At 39.2% G+C, this 16,963-nt stretch overlaps 1 protein-coding gene across 7 annotated transcripts in view; it reads left to right on the top strand.

Annotated features, from left to right (window-relative positions):
* The window catches only part of PIK3R3 (phosphoinositide-3-kinase regulatory subunit 3), a 134,741-nt gene that overhangs the window by 85,298 nt on the left and 32,480 nt on the right, over nucleotides 1-16,963 (top strand). For all 7 annotated transcript variants that reach the window (XM_016962119.3, XM_054666549.2, XM_016962128.4 and 4 more), the window contains 2 exons: nucleotides 8,468-8,576; nucleotides 11,600-11,698. In XM_016962119.3, the coding sequence (XP_016817608.1) occupies nucleotides 8,494-8,576; nucleotides 11,600-11,698 (182 nt within the window). In that variant the 5' untranslated portion in view covers nucleotides 8,468-8,493. The remainder of the gene's footprint in view (nucleotides 1-8,467; nucleotides 8,577-11,599; nucleotides 11,699-16,963) is intronic.

Consider the following 16,963-nt stretch of genomic DNA (forward strand, 5'->3'; position numbering starts at 1 on the left):
TACTGCATTCAGCATTATACTGGGCATTGCCATTGCTTCTCTCTTATGTTGGCATCCATTTTCCTGCATTTTACACCACCTGGTTTCCTAGTGTATTTCTTCATTTTGGTGGAGCACATCATTCAGGAGCTTCCTAAGAAAGGATGCTGAGAGATAAGTTGGTTGAGATCTTGTATATCTGAAAATATCTATTCTACCATCATATGTAATTGATAATTTGGCAGGATATATCATTCTAGCTTGAAAAATCATTTTCCCTCAGATTTGGAAGGTTTATCTTCAGTGTTGCTAGTCTCCAGTGTTGTTGAGCAACCCAAAGACATTCTTTAGTCCTTTGTGACCTTTTTTTTTTTCCCCCTTGTGATAGATTTTAGGACCTTCTCTTTTCCCCTAGTGTTGTGAAATTCCACAGGGGTGTAGCTTGATGTGGATCTTTTTCATTCATTGTGTGGCATACTCTGTGGGCATTTTCATTCAGGAAATGTGTGTCCTTCAGTTCTGAAAATTTTTTCTTATTTATTTTAATGTTTCTCTTCCTGCTTTCTGGAACTTCTATTAGTTTGATGCTGGATCTTCTGAGTTGATCCTCTGATTCTCTTATCTTTCCCCTATTTTTTCATTACTTTCTCTCTTTGTTCCACTTCCTGGGAGATTTCAGCTTTACCTGCCAGATTGTGAACAACTTAAAATTTTTTCTATCATAATTTTAATATATAAGGGCTCTTGTTCTTTGAATGTTACTTTAATATAGATCTTGTTTGTCTTTCATAGATGCAGTCTTTCCTTTTATATATCTGAGATATTATGCTGTCTTTGTGTGTCTGTGAAGTTTTTTTTCCCTTTAATTCTCTGGTTACTCCCAAGTTTCTTCTTGTTTTGGTCTCCTTTAATGTAATGGCTTTCCTCAAATGTCTATTGTTTTTTTATTTTAAGTTGTGGTAAATATATGTAACATGTAATTTATCATTTTAACCATTTTATCTGTTTCTTTTAAAATATTTATTTATTTATTTATTTTAGAGATGGGATCTTACTCTGTTGCCCAGGCTGGTCTCAAACTCTTGGGCTCAAGCAATACTCCTGTCTTGGCCTCCCAGAATGTTGAGATCAGAGGCATGAGCCATCACACTCAGCTGTTTTTAACCATTTTAAAATGTTTAAGTTCTGTGGCATTAAGTACATTCATACTGTTGTGCAACCATCACCACCATCCACCTCCAGAACTTTTTCATTTTCCCCAGTTGAAACTCTGTACCCATTAAATACTAACTTCTATTCCATCCTCCCCTCAGCCCTTGGCCAACAGCATTCTACTTTCTGTCTCTACGGATTTGACACTTTAGTAGCCTCATGTAGGAAGAATCATAATACTTGTCTTTTTGTGACTGGCTTATTTCACTTAGCATAATATTTTCAATGTTCATCCATTTTGAAGCTCCATGTGAGTGGGCAGGAACTTGTTAACTGGAGGCCTTCACTGAGAAGTGATAAGGTGATGAATACCTGCCAGGTGCAGTGGCTCACACCTGTACTCCAGCACTTTGGGAGGCCAAGGCAGGAAGATCATTTGAGCCCAGGAATTCGAGACCACCCTTGGCAATATAGTGAGACCCTGTGTCTACCAAAAAAAAAAAAAAAAAAAAAAAAAAAAAGATGAATATGTTTTTCATTGGGTAACCCTAGAATATCTGTATTTTTAGATGCTTTTTAGGGTCCTGTCAGTTTCTATGGAAAAAATCTCCCAACTCCTGACTGGGGGTATATGCTTGACAGCTCATTGTTTAGGTAACCAGAAAGGGATAGGGGAATCTACCTGTTTGGTAAACTTTTCTTTAGTTATGCCGTTTTCAATATAGGGCTCACCCCTATTCTCAGCGAGCTTGGTGTTCCCTGAGTCCAGAGACTTTCTTTTTTCTTTCTTTTTTTTTTTACATTCTAAAACACAGCACTGAGCATGCTGTATCTTTCTTTTTTTTATTATTATACTTTAAGTTCTAGGGTACATGTGCACAACGTGCAGTTTTGTTACATATGTATACATGTGCCATGTTGGTGTGCTGCACCCATCAACTTGTCATTTACATTAGGTATATCTCCTAATGCTATCCCTCCACCATTCCCCCACACACGACAGGCCCTGGTGTGTGATGTTCCCCACCCTGTGTCTAAGTATTCTCATTGTTCAGTTCCCACCTATGAGTGACAACATGCAGTGTTTGGTTTTTCTGTCCTTGCGATAGTTCGCTCAGAATGATGGTTTATGTCCTTTGTAGGGACATGGATGAAGAGTCCAGAGCCTTTCTGATTGTTTCTCTGGACTGGTGAGTTGACAGGCAACCTTTATCTAGGGTGGAGGATGGGTAGTTGCCTGGTTGCTTGGGCAGGTAGGGAGGAGAACTAAGGACTTAACTGCTCTTTCTATAGATTGTCAGCCAACTCTTCTGTTTCTGGCCACATGACTCAATCCTCCCTTCAGAGATGCATTGTGCTTCCAGTTCCTGGCCTTTCCAGAGTACAGTGGTGTGAATCAGATTGCTTTTTTTTTCTTAGACAGTCTCACTTTGTTGCCTAGGCTGGAGTGCAATGGCATGATCTCGGCTCACTGTAACCTCTGCCTCCCGGGGTCAAGCGAGTCTCCTGCCTCAGCCTTCCGAGTAGCTGGGATTACAGGTGCCCGCCACCACTCTCAGCTAATTTTTGTATTTTTAGTAGAGACAGGGTTTCACCATGTTGGCCAGGCTGGTCTCAAACTCCTTACCTCAGGTGATCCACCTGCCTCGACCTCCCAAAGTTCAGGGATTACAAGTTGGAGTGCAGTGGCTATTCACATGTGCAATCATAGCACACTGTGGGTTCGAACTTCTGGCTTCAAGCAATCCTCCCATCTCAGCCTCCCGAGTAGCTGGGGGTATAGGTGCACACCACTGCACCTGGCACCATTTTTGTTGTTAAAACATATAAAGAAAACATATACAATATACATACATACCTACAGTGTTCTCTGCTGTTCCCCATCCCTATTGTATTCACTATTAACAGTTTGTGTATTCTTCATATGTTTCTGTGCACACATATCTATATGCACACATACACACACTTAAAACATCTATATGTCTCTATGTTTCTTCATATAGCTACATATTAATTAAAACGGAATTGAAAATATCTTTCTGTATTGCTAATATTTTAAAACTTGTTAATATAGGCCAGGAGTGAGTGGCCCATGCATATAATCCCAGCACTTTGGGAGGCCAAGGCGGAAGGATTACTTGAGGCCAGGAGATCGAGACCAGCTTGGGCAACGTAATGAGACCCTGTCTCACAATTTGGAAAAAACCCAAACTTGTAATATAGTTTCTAAAAATGGAAAGAGAAATATTTTTCATTGTCTACTAAATAGAAATAAAAGTGCTATATATTTTATGGATACTCATTTCAGAAGGTATTTGCTTAGGTGCACCTAACTTATCACTCAGCATTGCAGTGCTCACCTAATGCAAGAACTACTTTGTCAAGGAGTTGAAAAGATAACTAATGTATCCTAATCAGTTTTTCCCTCAAGATAGTCCTTTTGAACTACTTAAAAGCTTAATGATTTGGAATTATTTTACCTTTATTTATAATATCACAACCTGGAAGATAGATATAAATCTGCTTATCTTCATGCAATTAGGAGGTTATTAGGAGATAAATTTTTATTCACATTTGCCCAGTATATTCTACAATCTACATGGGAGGGTGGGGAGCAACTCTCAGAGAAGGTAAAACATTTAGATGGAAGATTCAGTTTAGTTTGATAGAGCTACATTTGAGTGTACTCACAATTTTAGGAACAATGAATTATCTTGAAATTTATCCTTTTGGATTATAAAGTCCATATGTATGGAGACTATGTCTATCTAATCTAGTTCATTGTTATGTTCACAGCTTCTGGAACATGGGAGGTGTTCAATACATATTTGCCTATGTATGTGTGGAGTGATTATAGATAGTAGGAATGTAGAAATAGGCCAGTATTGCATTCAGTTCAGATCTTATGATTGTGTTCTTTTAGCAACTTTATGTAGCAACTGCCTTTATAATAATTTCATTCTTCTTACATTTCTGTAGTTGAGAACAGCAAGATACAAGGAGGCAGCCCTCTGTAATAGATGTGAAATGGTCATTACATGTTTGTTGGTGGTAGAGCTGTCTGTGAACTATCATTATCCATAAATAGCAGCTTCCTCATGCAGTCTGGTCAGCTCAACTCATCTCAATATAGAGCTCCTCCAGTGAAGGGATGTAGAAAAGTCTCCATAACACCGTTTGAAGGTGATTAGAGTGTAACCCACCTGCTGATACAATGAAGCACATTGGTTCTTGAGCCCTGTTGGTCATGTACTCAAATCACTAAGGACTAGATTTGAGAAGCTTAGTGTTTGACCTTAAAGTTTCCCTTTTGCTGGGTTTCTGTTACAATTTGCTTTTTACCCCATTCTGATGAGTATTATAGTTAGGTGTTTCTATGTGTCATTCTCTCTGGATTTGTTCTTTTGAGTGCAGGGAACACCTTGTCTTTGTAACTTTTCATAGCTATAGTGCAGTGCTTTGTATAGCACAAGTTTACACTGTTAATCCTTGTGTTAAGTGGGTAAGTAGAAGAATTATAAATTTTGCTAAGTTATAGTTCAAACTGTAGCTACTTTTATAAGTCACATAAAATCCTTTTCAAACAAGATGGTTATTTAGCTACTTTGAAAAAAAGTATGGATTATAGCAAATCCACCCCCATCTAGTAACTTCAGAAGCCTGATATTTATTTATTTTAAAACAGCTTTATTGAGATATAATTCACCCACATTGTATAACTCAGTGATTTTTAGTATCTTCACAGAGTTGTACAACCATCATGATAGCCAATTTTGGAATATTTTCATTACCCTGAAAGAAATCCTTTATACATTAGCAGTCACTCCCTATTTCCCACTTTACTCCCCAGCCCTAGCCAACCATTGATTTACTTTCCGTCTCTATAGATTTGCCTATTCTGGACAATGGGATTATATAATATTTGACCTTTCATGACAGGCTTCTTTCACTCAGCAAAATGTTTTCAGATTCGTCCATGTTGTAACATATCAGTACCTCATTCCTTTCTATTGCTCAATAATCTATTGTATGGATATATACCTCATTTTATTTATCTATTCGTCTGTTGATAGATATTTGGGCTGTTTTCCATTTTTGGGCCATTATAAATAAAGCTACTATGAACATTCATGTGCAAGTTTTTGTGTAGATACATGCTTCTTTTTTCTTGGGTATACGTAAGAGTGAAATTGCTGGGCAACTCTGCATTTAACCTTTTGAGGAGGTTAGACTGTTTTCCAAGCAGCAGCATCATTTTACATTCCCATCAGCAGTCTATGAGTATTCCAATTTCTCCACATCCTCACCAACACTTGTTATTATCTGTCTTTTTTATTATAGTCATCCTAGTGGGTGTGAAGTGGTATTTCACTGTGGTTTTGATGTGCATTTCTCTGTTGGCTGATTATGTTCAGTATCTTTTCATGTGCTTATTGGCCACTTGTTTGTCTTTTGGAGAAATATATATTCAGATCCTTTCCCCATATTTAATTGGGTCATTTGTCTTTTATTGAATTGAAAGGATTCTTTTATGTATTTAGATACAAGTACAAAAATATATTTATAGATACATTTACAAATATTTACAAAAATATATTTTATCATTTCTACTTACAAAAACGGTCTCCCATCCTATAGGTTGTCTCTTCACTTTCTTGATGATGTCCTTTGAAGTACAGAAGTTTTTAATTTTGATGCAGTTAATCTATTTTTTCTTGTTATTTTCAGTGTCATATTTAAGAAACCATTACCTAATCTAAAGTCACAAAGATTTAAGCCTATTTTTTCTTGTAAGAATTTTATAGTTTTAGGTCTTGATATTTAGGTCTTTGATCAATTTTTAGTTAATTTTGGTGTGAGGCAGGGATCCAACTTCATTCTTTTTGCATGTGGATATCCGCTTGTTCCAGAACAATTTGTTAAAACGAATATTCTTTCCCTCATTGAATTATTTTGACATCCATGTTGAAAATCAGTTGACTAAGGGACTTTATTTCTTTATTTATTTATTTTTGAGACAAAATCTCACTCTGTCTCCAGGCTGGAGTGCAGTGGTGCAATCTCGGCTCACTGCAACCTCTGCCTCCCGGGTTCTAGCAATTCTCCTGCTTCAGCCTCCCGAGTAGCTGGGATTACAGGTGTGCAACACCACACCCAGCTAATATTTGTATTTTTAGTAGAGATGGGGTTTAATCATGTTGGCCAGGCTGGTCTCAAACTCCTGACCTCGAACTCCTGACCTCAGCTGATCTGTCCGCCTCCACCTCTCAAAGTGCTGGGATTACAGGTGTGAGCCACCGTACCCGGCCAACTAACGGACTTCTCTTTGGGGGGAAATATTCACATTGTTCTCCTTCTCCCCAAGATTGCTTACAATTTTTTGGTTAAATTAAGAAAAAAGAAACAATCTCAAAAAAGTTACAAGTACAGTTCAAAGAACATAATTTTTTTGAATCATTTGAAGAGTAAGTTGTCAACGTGATGCCATATGATGACCATGTTGTGTGTATTTCCCACAAACAAGAACATTTTCCTACAGAAGCACAATATAACCATCAAAATCAGAAAACTAACACTGCTGTACTACTACTATGTCGTACTCAGATCCCATTCAAGTTTTGCCCATTGTCGCAGTGTTGTCCTTAATAGCAAAAAAGATCCAGTCCAGAATTACACATTGCATTTAATTGTCAGGATTCTTTAGTCTTCTTCAATCTGAAACATTTCCTCAGTCTTTCCTTGACCCTCATGACCTGTACATTGTTGAAGATTACAGGTAAGTTATTTTGTAGAATACCCCTCAATCATGGTTTGTCTGATGTTTCTTTATGATTAGATTCAGTTTATACATATTTGGCAGGAATGTCACAGAAGTGATGTTACATCCTTTTTAGTGCATTGTATTGGGGCCCACAGTTTTGCCATTATTTCTAATATTAACCTTGATTCTTGATTAAGGTGGTATTTGCCAGGCTTTTTCACTATTATTGTTTTTCCTTTTGCAATTAGGATTTTGTGGGACAGTATATTGAGATAACAGTAATCTTGGTCCTCATCGATCTTTGTTTCTTTTATTTATTTATTTATTTATATCTGCATGAACACATATATTCCTATTTTGTTTAATGAGTTATATTTCTTTACTATTATTATTTGTATTGATATGCCAGCTGTTCCAGATTTGGTCAGTGAGAGCCCCTTCCAGCTCGCTGTTTTGTTCTTTTAACATAGCCTCTCCCATTCTTTGAGCACTTCCTTCCTTTTTGGCACATGATGATGTTCAGGCTCATTTGGTACTTGCTCTATTCTGTCCCTGGAATCAGCCATTTCTTCAAAGAGCCCTGGTTCCTTTTAGTAGAGAATGTTATTAGAAAGCAAGGTCTAGGTGCTCAGTGTACATATTGGGGTGTTGTTGCCCCCAGGACCTCTCAGGGCAGCAGTCCCCAACCTTTCTGGCACCAGGGACCAGTTTCATTGCTGGGGTGGGGTTAGGCTGGGGGTATTGGTTTCAGGATGAAACTGTACCACCTCAGATCATCAGGCATTAGTTAGATTTTCATAAGGAGCACACAACCTCGATCCCTCACATGTGCAGTTCACAGTAGGGTTTGTGCTTCTATGAGAATCTAATGCCGAAGCTCAGGCAGTAATGTTCGCTTGCCCACTGCTCACTTCCTGCTGTGTGGCGCTTTTCCTAACAGGCCGTGGACCAGTGCCAGTCCGCAGCCCGGGGGTTAGGGAATCTCTGTCTTGGGACAGAGCTAGGGAATATATGTATTCTGTGTATAGACATTTACATATTTATGTTTATATACGTTGAAATTCATGAGTTGATATCTGTAGCTCTAATTCTAGTCCAAGACAAGGGGGTTCATTCTATTACGGTTGAGCAAATTATTAATAACATACCCATCATTTCATAGTTACCCTTTTTTTGGTAGTAAGAATACCTAAAATTTACTCACTTGGCAGATTACCAGTATATAATACAATGTTATTAACTATAATCCTCATGTTGTACATTGGTCACTTAGTGGCTTTTGGACTGAGTTGTTTGGAAAGGGGTTGCATGTTGTCTTTTGAGAGATGTGAATGAAGTTTTACAGACTTAGAAGTCAATGTTTCATAAGAAGGAAAAAAACAAATATCTTGACATTTTCACTTTTTAGGCAATCAAAAGGATTCCTTCTGTTGCTAACATTTAACATAAAATAATACTCAATTTGATTGATAATTATTAGAATCTTAACATACCTTGGTTAGTGAGCTGCTCCTGAGGAAATTAGAAAACAGTAAATAATTTACATCTACAGAGTAATATTCATTTCTCTTCTAGCTCTTCCACCAAAGCCACCTAAGCCAATGACTTCAGCAGTTCCAAATGGAATGAAGGACAGTTCTGTTTCTCTTCAGGATGCAGAATGGTACTGGGGGGATATTTCAAGGTAACTAGAATGCTACTGTAATTGAATGCAGTTTTTTAAAAAGTCATTTTTGAGAATTAGTAGTTAAAGTAAACCATTTTAAGCTGGGCATGGTGGCTCACGCCTATAATCCCAGCAACTCAGGAGGCTGAGGCTGAAGAATCACATGATACCAGGAGTTCGAGGCTGTAGAGAGCACTCTGTTGCACTCCAGCCTGGGCAACAGAGTAAGACCCCCAACTCTCAAAAAAAAAGAGCATTGTAATGCTCTACTAATTGTTATTTAAAGATTACCATTTAAGGCCGGGTGCAGTGGCTCACACCTGTAAGCAATGCACTTTGGGAGGCTGAGGTGGGTGGATTGCCCGAGCTCAGGAGTTTGAGACCAGCCTGGGCAACACGGTGAAACCCTGTCTCTACTAAAATACAAAAAATTAGCTGGGCGTGTTGGCATGCGCCTGTAATCCCAGCTACTTGGGAGGCTGAGGCAGGAGAATTGCTACAACCTGGGAGGCGGAGGTTGCAGTGAGCCGAGATAATGCCACTGCACTCCAGCCTGGGCGACAGTGAGACTCTGTCTCTTAAAAAAAAAAAAAAAAGAAAAAGCTCATTTAAAAAATTTTGCATGGGAACGCTTCATTAGTGTCTTAATACTTTTCTTCCCATGAAAAAGTGACAAGAAAATCTTCATTATTTATTTGTTTTGAGATGGAGTCTCACTCTGTTGCCCAGGCTGGAGTGCAGTGGCATGATCTCAGCTTACTGCAACCTCCGCCTCTTGGGTTCAAGCGATTCTCCTGCCTCAGCCTCCCAAGTAGCTGGGATTACAGTCATGCATCACCATACCCTGCTAGTTTTTGTATTTTTAGTAGAGACAGGGTTTCACCATGTTGGCTAGGCTGGTCTCGAACTCCTGACCTCAGGTGATCCACCTACCTTGGCCTCCCAAAGTGCTGGGATTACAGGTGTAAGCCACTGCACCTGGCTGAAAATCTTTAAATTATGGGTGTGATTATTACTTCTAATACTATATTGAGGATGGATTTCTAAATAAGTGACATGTAGACATTTAGGATAGTTACATGTGTTTTAGAATTAAAAATATTTGTGGGTACTTAACATTTCTGTACCTTTCTTTCTCTTAAGCCAGTGGTTCCAAAGTCTTTGCATGCACAAAAATCAATTGAGGTGGAGCCCAGGAATCTGCATTTAACAGATTCCCTGGGTGAATTTGATGCAGTCTCTTTACACACCCCAGTTTGATAAACAGGACTCTAGGACAGATTTGTTTTCTGGGTAAAGTGTAGTTTTAGGTAATTTTGAACCTAAAGAGGGAATTATATACATTTAATTTGAATATTGTATTTTCTTACTAAATTTTTTTCTTGTTAAACTTGCTTTAGTGGGTCTCAGATGTATTTTCTTTTTAAAGCCTTATCCATTTCTGTCAAATCAGTTTCCAGGTTGATGCTGTATTACTCAGAACACTTACCTATCCCTTTCTCTTCTCTGTTCTCTTCCTCTACCAAAATGGTATTTATTTAATTTTTTTTACCCTTACGATTTCAACTATTTTAAGAGTACATTTGCATTGTTGTGCAGCTATCATCACCATCCATCTCCAGAACTTTTTCATTTTCCCTAACTGAAATTCTGTACCCATTAAACAATAACCCCCCATTCTCCCCTCCCTCAGCTCATGGCAACCACCATTCTGCTTTCTGTCTTATGAATTCAATTGTAGGTACTTTGCATAAGTGTAATCATATAATAATTGTACTTTTGTGACTGGCTTATTTCACTTTCTTCATACGTCTTCAAGATTCATTCATGTTGTAGCATGTGTCAGAATTTCATTCCTTCTTAAGGCTAATATATGTATATGTTATATATTTTTTTAATCCATTCATCTGGACATTTAGATTGTTTCTAATTTATGGCTGTTGTAAATAATGCTGCAATTAATATTGGTGCACACATATCTGAGTCCCTGCTTTCAGTTATTTTGGGTATATACCCAGTAGTGGAATGGAATTGCCAGGTCATATGGTAGGTAATTCTGTGTTTAACTTTTTGAAGAGGACTTAATATGTTTTATTAAAAAAATTTTTTTTTTGAGATAGAGTCTCGTTCAGTCCCCCAGGCTGGAGTGCAGTGGTGCAGTCTCAGCCCACTGCAACCTCCGCCTCCCGGGTTCAAGTGATTCTCCTGTCTCAGCCTCCCAAGTAGCTGGGATTACAGGCGCTTGCCCTGCCACCATGTCCGGCTAATTTTGTATTTTTAGTAGAGACAGGGTTTCATCATGTTGGCCAGGTTGGTCTCGAACCCGTGACCTCAAGTGACCTCTCTGCTTCAGCCTCCTAAAGTGCTGGGATTATAGGCATGAGCCACTGCACCCAGCCATTTTATTTTAAAATTGGTTAGAATATTTCTATTTTAATATTGTACAATAAAAGTCTTTTTTTTAATTTTAAGATCACGTGGTTCTGATATGATTCAAGGGTCTTTTATGCCCTGCCATTTCCTTTAAGTGTTCTAGTGTTGTGCCTTAAAGTCCTAAATCAACTCTACAGAAGGAATTTGTTATCGGGACAAATTCAAACTAGGAGACTATCCTATTGAAAGGTTATGAACTTAGTGAATTTTCCCCCTTCTGTTCAGAAACAGCTGCCACTGTTGCTTAAATATAACCTTCTTTCTAAACAGCCACTGTTTTTTTCCTGAAACTTTACAAGTTCAGACCTGCCTAAGGAAACCCTTAAAGGCTTGATGGAAACAGTATCTCTTACACACATTTGAAATCTGGAAGAGTTTAAAAATCAAATAGCTCTTCTGTAGATTGCGTAACACCAAAAATCAAAACAGAAAGAGCATATTTAATGCAGGGAAGAACTAAATGACCTCTAAATGGCTCCGTTATTCTATAACCTCAGGCACACCTACTGCCGAAGCTGCCTTAGTAGTAACATGTAAAGAAGGCACACCTACTGCCGAAGCCACCAGTGTTGACATTTTTTCATTTTTCTTATAATTCTGTTCTTCAGGGAGGAGGTAAATGACAAATTGCGGGATATGCCAGATGGGACCTTCTTGGTCCGAGATGCCTCAACAAAAATGCAGGGAGATTATACTTTGACTTTGCGGTAAGTACTTTTCAGTCTTTTGGCTAGTTCTCTACTGATGTTATTTTAGTTCTGGGTATACAGACATTTCTGTATTTAAATCTTTATCTATACAATTTTTCATATTTTCATTTAATTTATGTACATAATTTCCAGTCTGGCTAATTCTTTTTTCTATACATTAAGTATTTAAACATTTTGTATAAAAATGGCAACTTAAAAAAATGTAGAAAGAAAATGAAAAGGTTAAAATCCCAAAATGTAAGGGAGTAGGAAGCATACTGTTGACCTTATAAAGGAAGTAGAAGTCATGGGCATATTCTAAGGTTAAAAATGAATCTATCCTTTGAATAACCCTATTATCTTCCTTAATGCAGACTTTAGAAAGCAGAACTCAACATAATTTTGGTTGATGAGGATATGCTGAAGATAAAGCAGTTCCTAGCCTATATCATGCTTTTCATATGGGCATATTTAGAGTCTTTTAAGTGATGGATATATGATTTTTTAATATTTGCACATATTTTTAAAAGGTTAAGAAAACTGCATGAGAAATTTCCACATTTAATTTTAATAATTAAAGTAGCCCAGTTACAATAAAGCCTTATGATTTTTTTTAAAAAGGAAATATTTAACAAAAAGAAAATAACAGTAACAATAACAATGACTAACTTTCTTGTACTAAGGCCTTTACATGCAATAGATCATTTATTCTTCACAACAACCTTATGAGGTAGGTATTATTACTATTCCCATTTTATAGATGAGGTAACTAAGGGTTAACATGGTTAAGGAACTTGCCTAAAGTCACATAGTTAGAAAGTGGTAGAGGAAGAGTTTAAATCCAGATTCATCTGGCTGTTTGCTGCCTTTCCAGCCTAATATCTTTAGGAAAAATAATGCTTCATTTTATGCTAGTATGGCATAAATTTGGAGGCACTATTTTAGTTTCTGGTAAAGAGCTAAAGAAATTAATACCTTTGCACTTGAATTGTGCTGACTAATCAGTGTTCTACAGTAATTCATTGAACACAATTTTTCCTCTACTCCACTCAGGCTTCTGTCTCCACCACTCCACGGAGACTGCTAAACACTTTTCTCTTCTTACCTTACTTGACCTCTTAGCAGCATTAGTCATAGACACTTCTTCTTAGAAGCAGTTTATTGTTTTGGCTGTTAAGACGTCACACTTTCCTGATTTTCTTCCTAACTTTAAGCTACTTTGCTCAATATCTAAATTTTAAGTGTTCCAGGGCTTGGGACCTGGGCCTCCTTTTCTTCTCTGTATTCATTCTCTTAAGGTGAGCTTGTCCTGTACCATGGCCTTAATATATGTGATGATTAATTTTAAGTGTCAATTTGGCTGGATTACCTAGAGAACTGGTAAAGCATTATTTTGGATGTGTCTGTGAGGGTGTTTCCAGAGCAGATTAGCATTTGAGTCAGTGGACTGAGTAAGGAAGATCGCCCCTCACTGTGGGTAAGCATCATCCAATTGGCTGAGGATAGAACAAAAAGAAAGAAAAAAATTTTATCTCTCTGTCTTGGAGCTGGAGCACACTCTTATTCTGTCCTTGGAAATCAGAACTCCAGCCTTTGGACTCCAGGACTTATACCAATCCTCCTCACCCCCTATGGGTTCTCAAGGCCTTCAATCTTGGACTGAGAGTTATACCATTGGCTTCCTGGGTTCTGAGGCTTTAGGAATTGGACTGAGCCACACTACTGGCATGCCAGCTTGCAGATGGCCTGTAATGGGACTTCTCAGCCTCCATAAACATGTGAGCCAATTCCCCTGATAAATCCCCTCATATTTATCTTTGTCTCTCTCCTATTGGTTCTGTCTCTCTGGAGAACTCTGATTAACACAGATTTGGTACCAGGAATGATTCTAGAGGAAGGTAATTTTTTTTTTTTTTAACACAGGTTATTGCTGTGTCTCCTAGGCTGGAGTGCAGTGGCATGATCATGGCTCACTGCAACCTCAACCTCCCAGGCCTAAGTGATCATCCTACCTCAGCCTCCTGGGTAGCTGGGACCAAAGGCGCATGCCACCACACCCAGCTAGTTTTTGTGTTTTTTATTTTTTGTAGAGATGGAGTCTCCCTGTGTTGCCCAGGCTGGTCTCAAAACTCCTGGGCTCAAGCAGTCCTCCTGCCTCGACCTTCCAGTGCTGGGATTACAGGCGTGAGCCACTGTGCCCAGCCTGAGGAAGAGAATTTTAAGGATGAGTTTCCTTAATTAATTTTGGGGTTCCCGGAATTGGCTCTCTTAATTTGATGAGACTTAAAAATGCTAAGGACCCTACTTCTAATAGTACAGAGAGCACTGACAGTCCATGCTGTGAACTGTTTGTATAGCGATATGCTAAATATCTGCCTTTGATACTTCTAATTTACCACCTGTAAGAGGCAAGGAACTTGGCAACCCTGTATTTGATACTGTCAAACGTTTGTAGAAAACCAAGGTTTTCTAATATTGCTGGACGAAGTGATGAAAGAAAAGGGTGAGCTCAGGGTTTTGATTTCCTGGCCCCAACTCTGCCATAAATAGCCCAAGAGCTTCTAAATATGCCCTAAGTCAGAATCTTCTCTTCTGTTGCCAAAGGTCTGAAATTGCACAAAATCAAACACATACTCTCATCATGTGATTAGCTGAATTACAATCAAAGGTGAAATATCAGCCTTGTAAGGTATCTGCTGTTAAAATGAGGGCATTGGTTGGGAAAGATGGAATTCTATACGTTTGGATGGGGATGTGTGGGAAGACCCTGATGAGGCTGGGGACGTTGAGCTCCTAAATTCTGATGAGTCTTGTTTGCCAGCAGAAATGGCCTCCCACCCCCAGTAACAGCATCCCCCCTACACTGGCCTTTCCACCTTTGTCTGAGGGGATTGACTCTGCATTGCCTGAGGAAACCATAATGGCCTTCCTCTAGGCAGCTGCTAAGCCAGAGGATGCTGAGTCTTCTCAGGACCCACCCCCACCACACCTCTTTGCTTCTAGACCTATAGCTAGACTTGAGTCCCAGCAGCCCCTAAAGATGAGGTACAAAGTTTTACTCGTGAGGAGATGTGCTACATGGTAAAAAAGCTACTTGAGGTTTCTAATTTATACAAGGAGAAATCTGGAAAATATGTATGGGAATAGATATTTAGGGTGTATTTAGGGTGTGAGATAATGGTGGAAGGAACATAAAGTTGAGTCAGGCTGAATTTATTGTTTTTTTTTTTTTGACGGAGTCTAGCTCTGTCGCCCAGGCTGGAGTGCAGTGGCTGATCTCGGCTCACTGCAAGCTCCGCCTCCCAGGTTCCCACCATTCTCCTGCCTCAGCCTGCTGAGTAGCTGGGACTACAGGCGCCCGCCACCACGCCCAGCTAATTTTTTATATTTTTAGTAGAGGCGGGGTTTCACCTGTGTTAGCCAGGATGATCTCGATCTCCTGACCTCGTGATCCGCCCACCTCGGCCTCCCAAAGTGCTGGGATTACAGGCATGAGCCACCGCGCCCAGCTGAATTTGTTTTTGGCCCACCAAACACATTCTGCATTTAATATTGTGGCTCAGGGAGTTAGAAAAGGCAACAGTTGGCCAGTCATGGTGGCTCACTCCTGTAATCCCAGCACTTTGGGAGGCCAAGGCAGGCGGATCATGAGATCAGGAGTTAGAGACCAGCCTGGCCAACATGGTGAAACCCCGTCTCTACTAAAAATACTAAAAAAAAAAAAAAAAAAAAAAAAAAAATTAACTGAATGTGGTGGCATGCGCCTATGGTCCCAGCTACTCGGGAGGCTGAGGCAGAGGAATCGCTTGAACCTGGGAGGTGGAGGTTGCAGTGAGCCAAGATCGCGCCACTGCACTCCGGCCTGGGTGACAGAGCAAGACTCTGTCTTAAAAAAGAAAGGCAACGGTTTATTTGGTTAGTTGGCTGAAACATGGATGAAAAGATGGCCTACTGTGAGCCAGCTGGAGGTGTCTGATCTACCTTGGTTAACACAGAGGAAGAGATTCAAAGGCTTAGGCAGGAGACTGGGTTGCTACAGTGGATTTGTCACTTAAAATCTACTTATTTACACTGGGTGAGTCCAGACCACATACTTTTCAGCAGTACTTTGAGAAACAGATTTGTGAGGAGAACCCCATCATCCCTAAATGCCATGATTGCCCTTCTCTGTAGGCCGGACCTTAAAATGGAAACTGCAGTCAGTCAATTGAAAAATTTAAATGCAATGGGAATAACTGGATTCCAGGGTAGCAGAGGCCAAGTGAAGGGACTCATTTGACAAAGGCAAGGTGGACATGGTTATCATAACAGACAGCAGAAGCAAAGCAACAGTCAGAATAGTCTGACTCATGTAGACCTGTGGCATTGACTAATTCACTGTATGGGCAGCTCACTGTCTATTTTCTTCTCCCTTCCCACCTAGTCTGTCTTGGCCTACTACAATTTAAATTCTCTGAGGTTGGGGATTTTGTTTAATGATTGCTGTATCTCCAGTGTCTAGATTAGTGCCTGATACTGGGTAAGCATTAGAGAATGGATGCCTAATATATATATATATATATATTTATATTTGTATTTTTGAGACAGGGTCTCTCTCTGTCACTCAGGCTAGAGTACAGTGATGTGATCATAGCTCACTGAAGCCTTGAGGCTCCTGCCTCAGCCTCCCGAGTAGCTGAGACTACAGGGGTGTGCCACCATGCCTGGTGGCTAATTTTGTAAAAATTTCTTTGTAGAGATGAGGTCTCACTATGTTGCCCAGGCTGGTCTCACACTAAGGGTCTCAAGTGATCCTCCCACCTTGGCCTCCCCAGTCCTGGGATTACAGGCATGAGCCACCATGCCCAGCTTATAAATACTTATTTAATAGATGAATATGCTTCTTATTTATCTGGAAAATGGTTTTAATCCCACACTAAGTTGTGGAATTTCATTCCTTTTAAGGCTGAATAATAGTCTGCTATATGTATATACTACATTTTGTTTATCCATTTATCACTTGATAGCATTAGCAAGAATGTTTGAAAGTTTTCATGTATCTATCACAAGGTCTGACATACAGTAGGTGTTTGATAGGTGTTGAGTAAATGTTTGAATGAAAGAATTAATGAGAGAAAGACAGAGAGAAAGTTTCTCGCAGGAAATGACAGTTGAGCTAGGCCTTGATAGATTTTTGCAAGGCAGAAGAGTGATGATCTTAATTCAATTTAATAAATAGTTGCAACTTAGTGCTAATTACTCTGCAGGGTATCTAACAATGAGTTAAAACTTTTGTCTCTGGGA

This window comes from Pan troglodytes, chromosome 1 (genome assembly GCF_028858775.2).
Source record: "Pan troglodytes isolate AG18354 chromosome 1, NHGRI_mPanTro3-v2.0_pri, whole genome shotgun sequence".
Classification (NCBI taxonomy): Eukaryota; Metazoa; Chordata; class Mammalia; order Primates; family Hominidae; genus Pan; species Pan troglodytes.